At 43.1% G+C, this 20,583-nt stretch overlaps 1 protein-coding gene across 4 annotated transcripts in view; it reads right to left on the bottom strand.

The window, feature by feature from the left end:
• Positions 1-20,583, bottom strand: part of abtb1 (ankyrin repeat and BTB (POZ) domain containing 1) — an 89,448-nt gene that overhangs the window by 42,515 nt on the left and 26,350 nt on the right. For 3 of the 4 annotated variants that reach the window (XM_063068238.1, XM_063068237.1, XM_063068236.1), the window contains 3 exons: positions 18,974-19,118; positions 9,254-9,413; positions 5,172-5,217 (listed from right to left, as the gene is read on the bottom strand). In XM_063068238.1, coding sequence (XP_062924308.1) covers positions 5,172-5,217; positions 9,254-9,413; positions 18,974-19,118 — 351 coding nt within the window. The remainder of the gene's footprint in view (positions 1-5,171; positions 5,218-9,253; positions 9,414-18,973; positions 19,119-20,583) is intronic. The other variant, XM_063068239.1, reaches the window with a different exon arrangement.

Genomic DNA, 20,583 nt, shown 5'->3' with positions numbered 1-20,583 from the left:
GGGCTACCTCCCTGAAATCAGTTTTTGCAGGGTGGGATGTCTGTAAGGGTAAATGGTGAAATGTTAAAGGGGAACCTGAGAAAGAACGTCTTCACTCAGAGGGTGGTGCAAGTGTGGAACAAGCTGCCAGCGGAAATGGTGGAGGCAGTTTTTATTGCCACGTTTAAAAGAAGTTTGTATAGATCAGTGAATGGAGGGATACAGAAGGCCACAGCCCACATGTGAGTCGATGAGATGAGGAAGAATAACAGTTCAGCACAGATTAGACGGGCCAAAGGGCTTGTTTCTATGGTGTAGTGCTCTGTGACTCTATGACATTGCTTTATAAAGCTCAGAATCAGAATTAGAATCAGGTTTAATATCTATGTTGAGAAATTTGTTGTTACGGAGTAGCAGTACACTATATACATAATAAAAATAAACTATAAATTACGTTAAGAAATGTATATATAAAGTTAAATTAAATAAATAGTGCAAAAAGAGATCAAAAAATAGGGAGGTGGTGTACATGGATTCATTGTCCATTCAAAATTCTGATGGCGAAAGGGAGGAAGGTGTTGCAAAAATGTTGGGTGTGTGCTTTAGTTATTTCAGTTAGAGATGCAGCACATCAAACCGCACCATATAGCAACCCTCCTGTTTAACCCTTACCTAATCATGGGATAATGTACAATAACCAATTAACCTACTAACTGGCAGGTCTTTGGAATGTGGGATGAAACCGGAGCACCGTGACGAAACCTACGCATTCACAGGGAGAACATACTAACTCCTTACAGATGACATCGGAACTAACTCCAACGCCCAAGCTATAATAGTGTCACGCTAATCACTATGCTACCGTGGCACCCAGACTCCTGTACCCTCTCCTTGATGGTATCAATGAGAACAGGGCATGTCATAGGTGACAGATACCATCTTTTTGACACTGACAGAATGACTTGGCATCTTTTTTTGAAGATAGTCTTCTGAAGACTATTTTCCTTGATGCTGGGAAGGCTAATGCCCATGATGAGCTGGCTAAATGTATAACCCTCTGCAGCTTCTTCTGATCCTGTGCAGTGGTCCCTCCATAACAGATGGTAATGCAACCAGTTAGAATGCTCTCCACGGTATATCTGTAGAAATTTGCTAGAGTCTTTGGTAACATACCAAATCTCCTCAAACTCTTCACGAAGTATAGCTGCTTTCTTGCCTTCTTTGTAATTACATGAACATGTTAGGCCCAAGATAAATATTCAGAGATGTTAACACACAGGAACTTGAAACTGCTCACCCTTTCCACTGTTGACATCTTGACTTCTCTCACCTTCTCCTTCCTGAAGTCCAAAATCAATTTCTTGGACTTACTGATTTTGAATGCAAGGTTATTGTTGCAACACCACTCAACCAACTGAACTACCTCACTTCTGTACACCTCCTCGTCACCATCTGAAATTCTGCTACCAAAGGTTGTGTCATTAGCAAATTTATAGACGGCATCTGAGCTGTGCCTAGTTACATGGTCATGGGTATAGACAGAATAGAGCTGTGGTCTGAGCATGCATCCTTGAGGTGTACAGGTGTTGACTGACAGTGAGGAGGAGATGTTGTTTCCAATCCGCACTGACTGTGGTCTCCCAGTGAGGAAGTCAAGGATCCAGATGCAGAGGGAGGTACAGGCGCCCAGGTTTTGGATCTTGTTGATTAGTACTGAGGGTATGATGGTGTTGAACACTGAGCTGTAATCAATAAACAGCTGAATATCAGTTTTTTAAGTATGCATTTAAATAATGTTTCTCTCCTTATTTGAGCATACTTGAAGTAAAATCACTCTGTCAGCGTCAGAATAACAACCAGAATCATATTCAGCTATTTATCACATGTATTTTGAAACATGCCATTCAGGGCCACTTTATTAGATACACATCTAATGTGGGAGTTAGATATGGCCCTTGTGGCTAAAGGGATCAGGAGGTGTGGAGGGAAGGCTGGTACAGGGTTCTGAGTTGAATGATCAGCCATGATCATACTGAATGGCGGTGCAGGCTTGAAGGGCCGAATGGCCTACTCCTGCACCTATTTTCTATGTTTCTACATGCTGCTCATTAATGCAAATATTTAATCAAATCGCAACTCAATGCATAACAGCATGTAGACGTAGTCAAGCAGTCCAGTTGTTGTTCAGACTAAACATCAGAGCGAGGAAAAATATCATCAAAGTAACTTTGCTATTTGAATGAGTGTTGGTGCCAGATGGAGAGGACTGAGTATCTCAGAAACTTCTGATCTTCTGGGATTTTCACGCACAGAAGTTTCTAGAGTTTACAGACAATGGTGCCAAAAAAAACCTAAAAAATCCTGTAAGCAACAGTTCTGTGGGCAAAAATGCCTTGTTAATGAGAGAGATCAGAGGAGATGGCCGGACTAGTTCCTGCCACTGCCTGTAAGAAGTTTGTATGTTCTCCCCATGACCGCACTGGTTTCCTCCCACATTCCAAAGACGTACCAGTTGGTAGGTTAATTGGTCATGTAAATTAAGTTAGGATTAAATCAGGGCGATATGGCTCGAAGGGCCAGAAAGGTTGGGGGGGGGGTGGAGAGGAGGAAGGGAGGGAGGGAGAGATGGATGAGTGGATAAGCAAGCTGACTGGAAGGCAACAATAACTTAAATAACCACACCTTACAACAGTGGTGTGCAGCAGAGCATCTCTGATCGCACCATACATCGAACCTTGAGGTGGATGGGCTACAGCAGCAAAGGGCGACTTTGGGTTCCACACCTGTACCTAATGAAGGGGCTACAGAGTGTATTGTGAAACGTATCGTCTGTGTTAACAACCACCGCTACCCAGTGATGTGCTGAGGCCATCCCGCCAAATGTCGCCACACATTCCGCCACCATAGCAAGCTCACAGTGCTCAGAACAGCACAGAACACAACAAGCAACAAAACAAACCCCTTCCCTTCGTCCCTCCCACCCACACACATTCAGAGTGTCCTCCAAATCTAGGGCAGGCCTCCAAGCCTCCAGTCTGCAGGCTCCCAAATTGTACACAGCAAGCTTTCAAAAACAGCAATGTGTAAATTGTAGACAGAGAAAAATATCATTTCAGGACATTGTGGAAAACACTTCTCTCTTTTAATTAGGAGATCCTTTATATTCATCTGTGAGAGGTTTGGAGGTGGGGGTGGGAAACAGACTGCACATAGGCTTGTCTCTCCTGAAGGATGGAAGGAGGTACGGGGTCTCAGGTCCCACAGCACCAGGTTCAAGTCAAGTCAAGTCAAGTCACTTTTTATTGTCATTTCAACCATAACTACTGGTACAGGACATAGTAAAAATGAGAGAACGTTTTCCAGGACCATGATGCTACATGAAACAATACAAAAACTACACTGAACTACCTAAGAAAAAACACAAAAACTTCACTAGACTACAGACCTATCCAGGACTGCATAAAGTACACAAAACAGTGCAGGCACTACAATAAATAATAACAAATAGTAAACAAGACAGTAGGCACAGTAGAGGGTATAGTAGGTTGGTGTTAAGCCAGGCTCTGAGTATTGAGGAGCCTGATGGCTTGGGGGAAGAAACTGTTACATAGTCTGGTCATGAGAGCCTGAATGCTTCAGTGCCTTTTTCCAGATAGCAGGAGGGAGAAGAGTTTATATGAGGGGTGCGTGGGAACAGTCATTACCTTTCAACCATCAGGCTCCTGACCCAGCGTGAATAACCTCACTCACCTCAACTCTGAACTGATCCCACGACCTTCCACACTGGGCACTGAGGAGTATGGTAGAAGATAGGATCTGGGAATACAGCTCCATAATTCATTGAAAGTGGCGTCACAGGTAGAAAGGGTTGTAAAGAAAGCTTTCAGCACTTTGGCCTTCATAAATCAATATATTGAGTACAGGAGATAAGATATTATGTTGAAATTGTATAAGACACTGGTGAGGCCTAATTTGGAGTACTGTGTGCAATTTTGGTCACCTACCTACAGGAAAGATGTAAATAAGGTTGAAAAGAGTGCAGAGAAAATTTATAAGGATGTTGCTGGGTCTGGAGGACCTGAGTTATAAGGAAAAACTGAATAGGTTAGGACTGTATCCCTTAGAACATAGAAGATTGAGAGATTTCATAGAGGTATATGAAATTATGAGGGGTATAGATAGGGTAAATGCAAGGAGGTTATTTCCATTGAGGTTGGGTGGGACCACAACCAGAGGTCATGGGTTAAGGGTAAAAGGTGAAAAGTTTAAGGGGAACATGAGGGAAATCTTCTTCACTCAGAGGGCTGTGAGAGTGTGGAATGAGCTGCCAGAGCAAGTGGTGCATGTGTGTTCAATTTCAATATTTAAGATTAGTTTGGATAGGTACACGGACAGTAAGAATATAGAGAGTTATGATCCCAGTGCAGATCAATGGAAGTAGGCTGTTTAAATGGTCTCGGCATGAACCAGATGGGCCAAAAGGCCTGTTTCTGTGCTGTACTTCTCTGTGACTGACCTATGGACTCACCTTTGATGACTCATGTTCTCAGGATGCAGGTACTAATTATTTTTTTAAATACTTGCACATATTGTATTTTTTTTTGCACGTTGGTCGTTTGTCAGGCTTTGTGTGTAGCTTTTAAATGAATCTCAGGGTAGTATGTGGTGATATATACATATTTTCATAATAAACTTACTTCGAACTTCTGAATTTTAAATGTAGAGCACCCCTCCCTCAGGAGCAAGTCTAAAATATGCAACAGTATTTTTGGTCAAATGGCTAGCAGTGTAAAACTTGAATGCACAACCCATTGTTTCAAAGGCAACAGTACTGAGTCACAGTTATCACCTATATTCGAGTATCTCCAAGTATTTGAGTTCCAAGTATTAGGGTGGTACAGTAGCGGAGTGGTTAGAGCAACATTTTACAGCACCAGTGACCTGGGTTCAATTCCCATTGCTCCCTGTAAGGAGTTTGTACGTTCTCCCCGTGACCACATGGGTTTCCTCCGGGTCCCCCAGCTGCATCCCACAGTTTAAAAACATACTAATTAGTAGGTTAATTGGTCATTGTAAATCGTCCTATTAAATTGGGTGTTACTGAGTGGCATGGCTCAAATATGCCAGAAGAGCATATTCTGTGCTGTATCTGAATAAATAAATATATTCGTGCAAAGTTTAGTATTCCATACCTGTGTATAAATACTGCAGAATTGCCCTGAAGGCCATTGGATTAATCTGTGTGAAAGAGAGAAAGATTTTACATTTAAAACATATGTACTTTGTTTTCATGCTACTCTGGCAAAATAAATAATCTAGCATTATCAAGCATTTAAAACCTAAAAACTGCAGAAACTAGAAATTGGCTACAATAGAACATGCGGGAAACACTTAGCAGGTCAGGCAGCATCTGCAGAAAGAGAAACAGATTTAATAGTGCAGCTCAATGACTACTCATCAGAGTAACACACAGTAGGTCAGGCAGCATCCGTGGAGAGGAATAAAGAACATGCTTTTTGGGCCAAAACCCTTCATCAGCCTGCAAAGTTGGCTCTTTATTTCTCTCTACAGATGCTGCCTGACCTGCTGAGTTCCTCAAGCACTGTCACTCCAGATTTCCAGCCATCTCTTGTGTTTAAGTCTACTCTTCAGAACTAGGAAAGAGAGGAAACTACAGTTTTAAGTTGCTGAGGCGGTGGGAGAGGGGTGCATAAGGACAAAGAAAAGGCGAAATTGTTATGGTGATAAGTGGTGAAGAAGCTATCTAGATGTTAGTTTAATAAATGCAGTTAGAGAAAGACAGAAAAACCAAGGGTCACATCAAAGTATGAAATACAGGTCAGGTCAGAGCAGGAATCATTGGTGGGCAATCCTACTCTTAGAGTCATACAGTTGAGAAATGGACCATTTGGCCCACTTTGCCCATGCTGACCATTTTGCCCACCTGATTCATATCCTCCTGTGCCTTGACTATTCAAGTGCTCGGTCTCTGATACTGAGTAACTGTATCGGGAACACACAGCAGATCAGCAGTGCAATAAAGCGAGGAAAAACTGAGTTAGTATTACATGGGTAACCTTCAGAAGAACTGCTACAGCGTTATAGAGTTATCTGCAATCTGTTGAAACTGCAGTGTCCTTGTGTTCCACCTCACCTCCCGTCATATTCAACAGATCAATCTGTTATTGTTTTCCTTGTTCTGCCTCAACGCACTGTTGCAATAAAATGATCTGTATGGATGGCATGCAAAACAATGTTTTTCCACTGTACCTTGGTACTTGAGACAGTAATAAACCGATTGCAATTCAGTTTTTATCACCTTCAACAAGATTCAGAATTAGGTTTATTATCACTGACATACATTGCAAAATGTGTTGCTTTGCAGCAGAAATACATTAAAATGCTATGTTTTAGAATAAGAATATATATATAAATAAATAAATAATGCAAAAAGGGTAGTGTTCAGAAATCTGATGACAGAGAGAAAGAAGCCATTTCTAAAGAGTTGAACACGGGTCTTCAGGCTCCTGTACCTCCTCCCTGATGGTAGTAATGAGAAGAGGGCATGTACTGGATGGTGAGGGTCTCTCACCATAGGACCTGATAATGTGGTACCTCAGTGCACTGATGTAATGAAAAGATCTGTCTGGATAGCATGCAAAACAAAGATTTTCACTGTATCTCAGTAGATGTGGCAATAACTAATTCTAATTCAGTTTTTCTACCACCTTGAACAAAATTCTACAACTGGACACATCTCCTGCCCTGCCTTCTCAGTATTCCAAGAGGGGCTGCTCCTTTCATCTCTCCATTCTCCACCAACCACACAACCTGATGACAGATGAGTGGATGATCTCTCCCAGTTTTAGACAGGCATGAATAAAATAACCACCAGATGGCAGACTAACTAAATCGAGAACAAGTCAACAGCACCTTTGCAAGAGTAAGTGAGGAATGGAATATGCATGACCTTACTGGTCAATGACCACAGTTTTAATTCAAATTCAACTATCATCCAAAAAGAGAGTCCTATTCTGCCAAATCTGAAAGTTATTATCAAAAAAAGCTGACAATGTTGAGTAACTGGTACATTATGGAGGTTCAGGTATTGGAGATTCACCCTTACGGAAGAATATAAACAATAAGAGGAGCATGAGTCAACCATCTGGCTGGTTGAACCTGTTCCGTCATTCAGTAAGGTCATGGCTGATCTGGCTGTGGATTTAGCCACACCTACCTGCCTTAACCCCATAGTCCTTAACTTCCCTGCTACATAAAAATCTGTGTCTAATTTAATATTTATTTATTATTACTATTATTTCTTTCTTTTTGTATTTGCACAGTTTGTTGTCTTTTGCAATCTGATTGAACGCCCAAGTGTGTGTGGTCTTTCATTGATTTCATTATGGTTATTATTCTATAGATTTATTGAGTATGCCCACAAGAAAATGAATCTCAGGGTTGTATATGGTGACATATATGTACTTTCATAATAAATTTGCTTTGAACTTTGAATATATTTAGCCTTTTTTGCTTCCCTGGGCAGAGAATTCCGGTGATTCACTACTCTCTGGGAAAAGCATTTTCTCCTCATTTCTATCGTAAACCTACTCCCCTAAATCTATTATTCCCCTAAGTTTATTTTTCCTAATTCTAGTCTCACTTCAGTATAAATAACTTTCCTGTCTCTATCTTATCAATCCCTTCATAATAATAGAAAAGAGATTTCTATAAGATCCCTTCTCATTCTTCTGAATTCCAGCAAGTATAACTCCAAGCGACTCAATCTCCTCATCTCCAGATCAGCCTGGAGAAACTCCTTTGCACTGCCTCCAAAGCCAGTATGTCTTTTCTCAGAGTAAAGAGACCAGAATTGTATATAGTACTCCAGGTGTGGCCTTCCTAGTACACTGTATGATTGCAACACAACTTTCTTTCTCTTTAGAAACATAGCCAAAAAAAACAGCACAATACAGGCCCTTTGGCCCACAAAGCTGTGCCAAACATGTCCTTACCTTAGAAATTGCCCAGGGTTACCCACAGCTCTCTATTTTTCTAAGCTCCATGTACCTATCTAGAGGGTCTTTTAAAAGACCCTATCATATCCGCCTCCACCACCGCCGCCAGCAGCCCATTCCACGCACTCACCACTCTTCACGTAAAAAACTTAACCCTGACATCTCCTCTGTACCTGCTTCCAAGCACCTTAAAACTGTGCCCTCTCATGTTAGCCATTTCAGCCCTGGGGAAAAAAGCCTCTGACTATCCACACGATCGATGCCTCTCATCATCTTATACACCTCTATCAGGTCACCTCTCATCCTCCGTCGCTCCAAGGAGAAAAGGCCAAGTTCACTCAAACTATTCTCATACGGCATGCTCCCCAACCCAGGGAACATCCTCGTAAATCTCCTCTACACCCTTTATATGGTTTCCACATCCTTCCTGTAGTGAGGCAACCAGAACCAAGCACAGTACTCCAAGTGGGGTCTGACCAGGGTCCTATATAGCTGCAACATTACCTCTCGGCTCCTAAACTCAATCCCACAACTGATGAAGGCCACTTTAATTCAATCCCTCTGACACTCGATGTCAACATTCCATTTACCCTCTTTATATTTACTAGCAAAAAAATCTGAATCAGCAAAAATCAGAATAAAAAATTGCTCCAACAAAATTTATGGAGAATGAATAAATGAATTTTTTAAATTTTTAAAAAAATATACGTATTCTGTTTCAACCTGCATTTCTTGTTGCATGTGCCTATGATGCAGCTTCGCATTATGGCAACTCATGATGTGGACCACTTTCTAGAAATGCAACCCAACCATAAGACTTAACCGTTAAGACTTTATTCCCTGGTATGTAGAAAAATTAGGGGAGATTTGATAGAGGTATATAAAATTATGAGGGGTGCAGATAGGGTAAATGCAAGCAGGCTTTTTCCACTGAGGTTGGGAGAGATGAGAACTAAAGGTCATAGGTTAAAGGTGAAAGGTGAAATATTTAAGGGGAACCTGAGAGAGAACATCTTCCCTCAGAAGGCGGTGAGAGTGAGGAATGAGCTGCCAGCACAAGTGGTGGATGCAGCACTTAAGCATTTAAGAGAAATTTGGACAATGGTCTGGGTGCAGATCAATGGCACTAGACTGAATAATACTTTGAATAATACATGGGCCAAAAGGCCTGTTCCTGTGCTGCAGTACTCTATGAATCCATGACAACTGTTCTGAGATATGAATTATTTGCACGGGTAAACAATGCATTAACTTACCAGCGGATGCTTAAGGGCTATCGCCTTCTTTCCCTTCCACTTAGTCTGAAACATTTCTGCAAAATACGTCGAGCGTGCATTCAGCACACAGCGATGGGCTCGGAACATCTCACCATGAACTAGGAAGGAAATGTCACTGTAAAGTCCCTGCTCCAGTAACCTGATCAAGAAAAACGGAGAATAGTAAAACTGGTTTATTACTGTCATGTACATGTACAGTGAAACACTCTTGTTTTACATGCCATCCATACAGATCAATTCATTCATCACATCAGTACACTAAGTACAAGGGAAAACAATAAAAGAATGCAGTTGTGTTAGTTACATTTGCAGAAAAATTGCAGTGCAAGCAGGAAGTAAGGAGCAAGCCATTAAAAGGTAGATTGTGAGGTTGTGTCCTTAATGCACAATAGTTCCCTTGTACAATCAGGTGGACTCCTAACCTCACAATACACAAAATGCTGGAGGAATTCAGCAGATCAGGCAGCATCTATGGAAATGAATAAACAGTTGACATTTCAGGATGGGTACCTTCTTCAGAATTTAAAAGGCAAGGGGAAATGCCAGAATAAAAAGGTGAGGGATGGGGAAGGAAGACTAGCTAGAACAGGGGTCCCCAACCTTTTTTGCACAGCGGACCGGTTTAATATTGACAATATTCTTGCGGTCTGGCCAACCGGGGGGAGGGTGTTAATCACAACCGGAATATAGGTGATAAGTCAACTATATATATTAATGACTTGGATGAGGGAATTAAATGCAGCATCTCCAAGTTTGCGGATGACACGAAGCTGGGTGGCAGTGTTAGCAGTGAGGAGGATGCTAAGAGGATGCAGGGTGACTTGGATAGGTTGGGTGAGTGGGCAAATTCATGGCAGATGCAATTTAATGTGGATAAATGTGAAGTTATCCACTTTGGTGGCAAAAATAGGAAAACAGATTATTATCTGAATGGTGGCCGATTAGGAAAAGGGGAGGTGCAACGAGACCTGGGTGTCATTATACACCAGTCATTGAAAGTGGGCATGCAGGTACAGCAGGCGGTGAAAAAGGCGAATGGTATGCTGGCATTTATAGCGAGAGGATTCGAGTACAGGAGCAGGGAGGTACTACTGCAGTTGTACAAGGCCTTGGTGAGACCACACCTGGAGTATTGTGTGCAGTTTTGGTCCCCTAATCTGAGGAAAGACATCTTTGCCATAGAGGGAGTACAAAGAAGGTTCACCAGATTGATTCCTGGGATGGCAGGACTTTCATATGAAGAAAGACTGGATGAACTGGGCTTGTACTCGTTGGAATTTAGAAGGTTGAGGGGGGATCTGATTGAAACGTATAAGATCCTAAAGGGATTGGACAGGCTAGATGCAGGAAGATTGTTCCCGATGTTGGGGAAGTCCAGAACGAGGGGTCACAGTTTGAGGATAGAGGGGAAGCCTTTTAGGACCGAGATTAGGAAAAACTTCTTCACACAGAGAGTGGTGAATCTGTGGAATTCTCTGCCACAGGAAACTGTTGAGGCCAGTTCATTGGCTATATTTAAGAGGGAGTTAGATATGGCCCTTGTGGCTACGGGGGTCAGGGGGTATGGAGGGAAGGCTGGGGCGGGGTTCTGAGTTGGATGATCAGCCATGATCATAATAAATGGCGGTGCAGGCTCGAAGGGCTGAATGGCCTACTCCTGCACCTATTTTCTATGTTTCTATGTTTCTATAAGTCACTTATAAGTGACTAATACCCTCAATTTCATTTCTAAAAGGGTTTATCTAACGAACTTAATATTAAACACACAGCGCATATTTTCCTCACATGAATATAGTGATAAGTCAATTATAAGTCACTTATATAAGTCAATAGCATCATAACATTTTAAGTTACATTTGGCTACTAAACACACAGCGCATATTTTCCCTGTATGAACATATAAGATCATTGCAACACACCAATATGGCTGAATCAGTGGAAGCCCTGGGCTTGTTTCCCTGCAACAAGACAGTCCAATCGAGGGGTGATGGGAGACAGCGATACTTGAAGGGGGCTCCTTATGTAATGATCTTGCGTGCGTTCAAGTTCCATCAGTGGGCTTGACAGGGAATGAGGAAAGGTGCAGCTGACTCATATTGTTTCATATCGCTAAATCATATTGTTTCCTTGCGGCCCGGTACCAGTCCGCGGCCCGGTGGTTGGGGACCAATGAGCTAGAAAATAATAGGTGACGCCAGGTGGATAGGAAAGGAATCTGATAAGAGTGAAGAATGGACCATGGGAAGAAGGGAAGGACAAAGGGCACCAGAGAGAAGTGATAGGTAGGCAAGGAGAAGAGATGAGGCCAGAGTGGAGAATAGAAGACAGAATATAAGACATTGTTCCTCCACCCTGAGAGTGGCCTAATTGTGGTAGAACAGGAGGCCATGGACTGACATGTTAGAACAGGAAAGAGGATAGGAATTAAAATTGGCAGGCAGCTGGAAATTCTGGTTTTGGCGGATAGAGTGGAGGTGCTTGACAACGCAGTCCCCCAATATTCGTTGGATCTCACTAATGTGGAGGAGGAGGCAACATTGGGAGTACCAGGTAGAATAGACAACCCCAACAGATTCGCAGGTGAAGTGCATCTCACTTGGAAGGACTGTTTGGAGGTCTAAGTGGAAGTGAGGGAGGAGGTGAATGAGCCATGCATGGAGGTGAACAGCACTTCTGTCACCTGCAGGGATATGTGACAGGAGGAGGTTAGTGGGGAGGAGACAAAGACCAGTTTAGTGGTAGAATCCCATTGAAGATGGTGGACTTTGTGGATAATGATGTGTTGGATGCGGAGGCTAATGAATGGTAGGTGAGGGCAAGAGGAATTCTATCCCTGTTAAGGCGGCGGGAAGATGGGGGAGCACTTCTCGGGATGTGGAAGAGATGCGGATAAGGGCAACATCAATGGTGGAGGAAAGGAAATCCCATTCTTTGAAGGAGGAGAACAACTCTGGTGACCTGGAATGGAAAGCCTCATCCTGGGACAGGTGCAGTGGAGACGAAGGAACTGAGAAAAGGGAATAGCATTTTTACAGGCGATAGGGTGGGAAGAGGTATAATCAAGACAGCTGTGGGAATCAGCAGGTTTATAAATGATGCTGGTAGACAGTTTGTCTCCAGAGATGGAGACAGAGATTGAGAAATGGGAGAGAGGTGTCAGTAATTGACCAAATGAATGTAAGAATGTAAGGGTGGAAGTTGGAAGCAAAGTTGATGAAATTAATGAGCTCAGCATAGGTGCTTGAAGCAGCACCAATACAGACACGAAAGTAGCACAGACAGTATTGTAGAGCAGGACCAGGGAAGGCTTGAAACATGGACTGCTCCATGTAGCCATTGAAAAGGCAGGCATAGCTAGGGCCCATGGCTACCCCTTGCTTTTGGAAAAAGTGGGTGGTGCCAAAGGATAAATTGTTGAGAGTGAGAACTAGTTCTACTAGACAGAGAAGAGTGGTAGTGGTGGAGGGGAATTAGTTGGGTCTTTTGTCTTAACTTCACAATCTACCTTGTCATGGCCTTGCAACTTCTATTCTTATAGAATTTGTCCTTGAGCCTGGTGGTATATTCTCTTAGGATTTTATGTCTTCTGCTCAATGGTGGCTTGGGAGAAGAAGAGAGAATGTCCAGAGTGGATAGGGTCTTTGATAATGTTGCTGCTTTGCTGAGCTAAGGAAAAATGTAGTCAAGAGTCTGCGGAGAGGAAGCTGGTTACCATGAAATACTGAGGTGTGTCCACAGCTCTAAGTTTCTTACAGTCAGGAGCAAAGTATTTGTTATACCAAGCCATGATACATTCTGTAGTGCACCTATATCCATTGGTGAGAGTCAAAGGGGGCATGCTGAATTTCTTTAGCCTCCTGACATGTTGCTCAAGTTGAAAAGTCAGAACATCTGACAGTGTTTTCTTTTGACTTCTTGAGGTGGTGTCATCAGTGTTCATATTTCAATGGTCATAGAGTACTACAGCACAGAATCAGTCCTTCAGCCCATCTAATCTAAGCCAAACTGCTATACTGCCAAGTCCCATTGACCTGCACCTGTATCACAGCCCTCCTTACCTTTCATGTACTTACCCAAACTTCTCTTAAATGTTGCAATCAAACCCATATCCACCACTTCCACTGGCAGCTCTTCCACACTCACACTCACACTCACTCGCTTGGATTTACCCTATCTATACCCCTCATAATTGTGTACATCTCTATAAGATCTCCCCTCATTCTCCTGTGCTCCAGGGAATAATGTCCAAAACTATAAAATCTTTCCCTTTAACTCAAGTCCAAGTAACATCTTTGTAAATTTTAATGTTTGAATCAGTCCATCACTTCCCGCATCTTTGAAATGCCGGGCTATGTGTTGCACTCCGAAACACTCCTTCAGTTATACTAATATAGAACATTTCCCTCCAGCTGCCTGTGGCAATGAATTCCACAGATTCACCACTCACTGGGCCTAGACTCTCCCACCATAGGAAACATCCTCTCTACATCCAATTTCTGCCATTTCAAAAGATATGTTGCAGACATAATAGCCCAAATGGATTCCTTTCACCCCGAAGGCTTCCATAAACCTAAAACAGCCTTTAAATAATGTTAATAAGAATGTTAACACGTTGGTGTATCTGGTGATTAAGTATGTTAGCCTCTACCATAAGAGGATATGAATACAAAAGTAACAGATATTTTTGTTTTGTATCATTTAAGCAAAAACGGAGAGATCAATCTGGACTAAGATGAATATGAATTGTATAAGGGAAAGGCTGGCAAATAATCCATGTCATCAGCACTTCACTCAGAAATAACACAGGTTGACTGGATGGTAAACACAGCCTGCATGAGGCAGCACACTAGTCTATTGGTGAGTCTAAGACTCCCCCACCATAGGAAACATCCACTCTGTCGGGGCCTTTCAACAGTTGATACTTTTCAATGAGATCTCCTCTCATTCTTCTGAACTCCAGTGACTACAGATCCAGAACCGACGAATGCTCCTCATATGATAAGTCTTTCAATTTCAGCCGCTATCTGTAAGGGGTTTGTATGTTCTCCCTGTGACCATGTGGGTTCTTACCCCCATTCCAAAGATGTACAGATGAGGGTTATTAAGCTGTGGACATGAATGCTGGTGTTGAAAGCATGGTGACACTTGCAGACTGCCTGCAGCACAATCTTCACTGATTTGATTTCATGCAAATGATACATTTCACTGTATGTTTTGACATTTCAATGTACATGTGACAAAGTTAATTTTTTGAATGTTTTCATAAGCAACACACTTCAGACCATTCCCATTCTCTCCCCAAGCACACCACTCCCTATCCCAATCAAACACCTCACCCACCCTCACCCTACCCTATGCACACTTCACTCCCTCCTTGTACTCCATGAGAATCATCCCGTCTTGTACACACTTGGCTCCCTGCTTCGTTTCGCACATGCTCCCCTGCATCTCGCACACCTCTCCCTCCATCTCGTGCACGCCTATCTCCCTCCCTCCCTCATTTCACACATGCCTCCCTCTCTACCCCATCTCACTCATGCCTCCCTCCCTCTTACCTGCATAGAATGTGGTCTGGCAAGTAGGGCTTCATTCTCAACAAGGTGTGTCAGTGGAAGGGTTGGACAACCCATTCTGCAAGGGAGCAGTCTGGCAGAGTAGTGGTGCAACAGCATTTTGAAATGGGTGCTGACAACCCTCAGAGAAAATTTACAAGGATGTTGCCTGGATGTTATGTTGAAGTTCTATAAGACATTGGTGACGCCAAATTTGGAGTATTGGCTGCAGTTCTGGTCACCTACCGTCAGGAAAAATATCAGTAAGATTGGAAAGAGTACCAAGAAAATTTATGGGACTGTTGCTGGAACTGGTGGAGTTTAGCTGAATAGGGGAAGGCTGAATGGGTTAGGACTTTATTCTCTCGAGTGTAGGAGTTTGAGGGGAGATTTAAAAGAGGTATAGAAAATTATGAGGGGTGTAAATAGGGTGAATGGATGCAGGCTTTTTTCCCCCACAGGTTGGGTGAGACTGGGACTAGGAGTCACAGGTTTAGGGTGAAAGGTAAACTAATTAAAGGGAAGCTCTGGGGGTACTTCTTCGTTCAGAGGGTGGAGTGAATGTGAAATAAGCAGCCAGTGGAAGTGGTGGATGCAGGATCAACTGCTACTTTTAGATAAGTTTGGATAAGTACATGGATGGGAGGGGTGTGGAAGGCTATAGTCCGGATGCAGGTAGATGGGACAAAGCAGAAGACCAAGTTGGTAAGTTGGCTCGAGGACCTGTTCTGTGCTGTAGTGTTCTATAACTCTAACATTCTGGTCTGCAAACTGGCCCAAGCATTTCCCCAGGCATGCAGGTACTTGACCCCACATCACACTGCTTTCCCATCCCTACCCTAGACTCAGGATCCCTTTCAGCACTCTGTATCTGTGCTGCCCTGCACTGCACCCATTAAATCATGAAACATTTCAAATTTTCAAACTTTTGGACATTTGGGGTGGAGCGGTAGCACATTAGCCAGCGTTCAGGTATTCAATCCCAACCAATGGCTAAAAGGAGTTTGCAGGTTCTCCCTGTGATCGCGTGGGTTTTCTCCCACATTCCAAAGTAGTACAGGTTAAGGTTAGTAAGTTGTGGGCATGCTATGTTGGCGACAGAAGCGTGATTGTTCGCAGACTGCAATGGTCATTGACACAAACGATGCATTTCACTATATGTTTCAATGTACATGCAATGAATCTCTGTCAAGAAACACAGGCATTCCAGAAGACTGAAAAGGCGAGAAACACGTTCAAGACCATAAGAGAGGAAAAATTGTACTAAGCCAAATGATATTTCAGATTTTGTTCTGTTGAAGGGATTCCAAGGAGGGTGACAAAAACAAAAGGGATTTGGAGAAGCTGAGAGCTGTGGGGAATATACTGGTCTGTAGGTTATAGCTGTTATTGCTGGGATAAAGGGAACAGGTTGCAGAAGGTCCCACTTGGTTGTGGCCATATCATATATATATATGAAACTTCTTCAAGGCCTCTCTCTTTCAGCATATACAGAAAGTAGTCCTGAATGGGAATATGTGATAAGTCCCTTTGAAGCTGCTCACAAAGACTCCCCATTCTCTAGCAACACCTTGAAGGGAACTTAGACATGTCTTGATCCCACTGTTATGCTACAGTTGTTATGGGGGACTTCAACATGCAGGTAGACTGGAGGAATCAGGCTGGTGCTGGACTCCAAGAAAGGGAGTTTGTGGAGTCCCTCCGAGATGGATTCTTAGAACAGCTTGTACTGGAGCCTACCAGAGAGAACGCAATTCTAGACTTAGTGTTGTGCAATGAACCGGATTTGATCAGGGACCTCGAGGTAAAGGAGCCATTAGGAGGTAGTGACCATAATATGATAAGTTTTAATCTACAATTTGAGAGGGAGAAGGGAAACTCGGAAGTGTCAGTATTACAGTTGAGCAAAGGGAACTATGGTACTATGAGGGAGGAGCTGGCCAACGTTCAATGGAACAATACCCTAGCAGGGATGACAGTGGAACAGCAATGGCAAGTGTTTCTGGGAATAATGCAGAAGGTGCAGGATCAGTTCGTTCCAAAGAGGAAGAAAGACCCTAAGGGGTGTAAGAGGAGGCCGTGGCTGACAAGGGAAGTAATGGACAGCATAAAAATAAAAGAGAAGAAGTATAACATAGCGAAGACGAGTGGAAAGCCAGAGGATTGGGAAACTTTTAAAGTGCAACAGAAGGTAACTAAAAAGGCAATACGCGGAGAAAAAATGAGGTACAAAAGTAAACTAGCCAAGAATACAAAGGAGGATAGTAAAAGCTTCTTTAGGTATGTGAAAAGAAAAAAAATAGTTAAGACCAAAATTGGGCCCTTGAAGACAGAAGCGAGTGAATTTATTATGGGGAACAAGGAAATGGCAGACGAGTTGAACAGGTACTTTGGATCTGTCTTCACTAGGGAAGGCACAATCTCCCAGATGTAATAGTGGCCAAAAGACCTAGGGTAATGGATGAATTGAAGGAAATTTATATTAGGCTGGAAATAGTGTTGGATAGGCTGTTGGGTCTGAAGGCTGATAAGTCCCCGGGACCTGATGGTCTGCATCCCAGGGTACTTAAGGAGGTGGCTTTAGAAATCGTGGACGCATTGGTAATCATTTTCTAATGTTCTATAGATTCAGAATCAGTTCCTGTGGATTGGAGGGTGGCTAATGTTGTCCCTCTCTTCAAGAAGGGAGGAAGAGAGAAAACAGGGAATTATAGACCAGTTAGCCTGACGTCGGTGGTGGGAAAGATGCTGGAGTCAATTATAAAAGATGAAGTTACGACACATCTGGATAGCAGTAACAGGATTGGTCCGAGTCAGCATGGATCTACAAAGGGGAAATCATGCTTGACTAATCTTCTGGAATTTTTTGAGGATGTAACTATGAAAATGGACAAGGGAGAGCCAGTGGATGTAGTGTACCTGGACTTTCAGAAAGCCTTTGATAAAGTCCCACATAGGAGATTAGTGGGCAAAATTAGGGCACATGGTATTGGGGGTAGAGTACTGACATGGATTGAAAATTGGCTGGCTGACAGAAAACAAAGAGTAGCGATTAACGGGTCCCTTTCGGAATGGCAGGCGGTGACCAGTGGGGTACCACAGGGTTCAGTGCTGGGACAGCAGCTGTTTACATTATATATTAATGATTTAGATGAGGGAATTAAAATTAACATTAGCAAATTTGCCGATGACACAAAGCTGGGAGGCAGTGTGAAATGTGAGGAGGATGTTATGAGAATGCAGGGTGACTTGGACAGGCTGGGTAAGTGGGCAGATGCAGTTTAATGTGGATAAATGTGAGGTTATCCACTTTGGTGGTAAGAACGGGAAGGCAGATTATTATCTAAATGGAATCAAGTTAGGAAAAGGGGAAGCACAACGAGATCTAGGTGTTCTTGTACATCAGTCACTGAAAGCAAGCATGCAAGTACAGCAGGCAGTGAAGAAAGCTAATGGTGTGCTGGCCTTCATAACAAGGGGAATTGAGTATAGGAGCAAAGAGGTCCTCCTGCAGCTGTATAGGGTCCTGGTGAGACCACACCTGGAGTACTGTGTGCAGTTTTGGTCTCCAAATTTGAGGAAGGCTATTGAGGGAGTGCAGCGTAAGTTCACAAGGTTAATTCCCGGGATGGTGGGACTGTCATATGTCGAAAGATTGGAGCGACTGGGCTTGTATACTCTGGAATTTAGAAGGCTGAGAGGGGATCTTATTGAAACATATAAGATTCTGAAGGGATTGGACATGCTGGAAGCAGGAAGCATGTTCCCGCTGATGGGTGAGTCCAGAATCAGAGGCCACAGTTTAAGAATTAGGGGTAGGCCATTTAGAATGGAGTTGAGGAAAAACTTCTTCACCCAAAGAGTGGTGGATATATGGAATGCTCTGCCCCAGAAGGCTGTGGAGGCGAAGTCTCTGGATGCTTTCAAAGAAGAGATGGATAGAGCTCTTAAAGACAGTGGAATCAAAGGTTATGGGGATAAGGCAGGAACTGGATACTGATAGTGGATGATCAGCCATGATCACAGTGAATGGCGGTGCTGGCTCGAAGGGCCAAATGGCCTATTCCTGCACCTATTGTCTATTGTTATAGGTCAAACATGTGCACAACCTGCAAGTCAGAATTATAAGTTAACATCGATATACTACCTTTGGAGGAAGTCATCATAATAATCCCTCTGCATACACTTGGCAGTGATCTGCTTGTAGTCCTTCAGTAATCTTCGAATGGAATCATTCAACGCACCGTACAAACAGCGCTCCCCATCAAACGTATTGATTTCACATTTTGCTCCTGTAACAAGCAAACCTTCAGTTTGAGAACGAATGCCTTTGGAATGTTTGCCTTTGTTATTTCTCAAGGGTAATATTTTAAGCAACTAGAATAAATGTTAGCCTGATTAAATTAATGCCAACAGGTGAAATTGGTTATCACTGTTCTGAATATTTAACATAGAACATAGAACACTACAGCACAATACAGGCCTTTGGCCCGTGATGTTGTGCTGACCTTGACTCAAAGATCCTTCCTACATAGCCCTCCATTTTTCTTTCATATATGTGCCTATCTTAAGAGTTCCTTAAATATGCTGAGTGTATCAAAAATGAAATTTATGAAGCAGAACAATATCTAGGTCAGCACGTGGAGAAAACAGAGGGAACAGGTTATTTTCAATCCAACTATGTAACAAAAAGATCCAACCATAAGACCATAAGATATAGGAGCCAAATTAGGCCATTTGGCCCATCGAGTCTGCTCTGCCATTTCATTATGACTGATCCCTGATCCAATTTTCCTCTCAGCTCCAATCTCCTAGCTTCTCCCCCTATCCCTTCATATCCTGATCAATCAAGAATCTATCAAGCTCTGCCTTAAATATACATAAAGTCAGGGTCAATAGACAATAGACAATAGGTGCAGGAGTAGGCCATTCGGCCCTTCGAGCCAGCACCACCATTCACTGTGATCATGGCTAATCATCCACAATCGGTATCCAGTTCCTGCCTTATCCTCATAACCTTTGATTCCGTCCAAGTCAATGATCTGTGGGTTAAGTGGCTTTTAGTGACCACAATACAATATTTATTTTATTTATTGAGATACTGCACGGAACAGGCCCTTCTGGCCCTTTCGGCCATGCTGCATAGCAATTCCCTGACTTAACCAGGGAACAGACAGGAGGTTCTGTCAGCCTGATAGAGATACCCGCATGGTGAGTTGCCAAGTATGGGATGTCTTGGATCGAGTGCAGAGTATTCTGAAGGGAGAGGGTGAACAGACAGAAGCCTTGGTACACGTTGGTACCAATGACATAGGTAGAAAAAGTGAGGAGGTCCTGAAGAGAGAATTCAGGGAGTTAGGTAGGAAGCTGAAAAGCAGGACCTCCAGGGTAGTAATCTCAGGATTGCTGCCTGTGCCACGTGCTAACGAATGCAAGAATAGCACGATCAGGCATATTAATGCATGGCTGAGAGTCTGGTGTAGGGGGCAGGGCTTCAGATTCCAGGATCACTGGGGCCTCTTCTGGGGGACGTACGACCTGTACAAAAAGGACACATTACACCTGAACCCAAAGGGGTCCGATATCCTAGCAGGCAGGTTTAATACAGCTGTTAGAGAGGGTTTAAATTAATTTGGCAAGGGGATGGGAACCGGAACGATAGGGCTGAGGAAGGGGAAAACAGAAATAAATCAAAGATAGTGTGCGACAGAGATGATAGAAAAGACAAGCAGGAGATGAGGCATAATCACAGCCAGT

The sequence above is a fragment of the Mobula hypostoma genome, chromosome 15 (genome assembly GCF_963921235.1).
Source record: "Mobula hypostoma chromosome 15, sMobHyp1.1, whole genome shotgun sequence".
Classification (NCBI taxonomy): domain Eukaryota; kingdom Metazoa; phylum Chordata; class Chondrichthyes; order Myliobatiformes; family Myliobatidae; genus Mobula; species Mobula hypostoma.
This window is presented reverse-complemented; position numbering and strand designations above follow the sequence as displayed.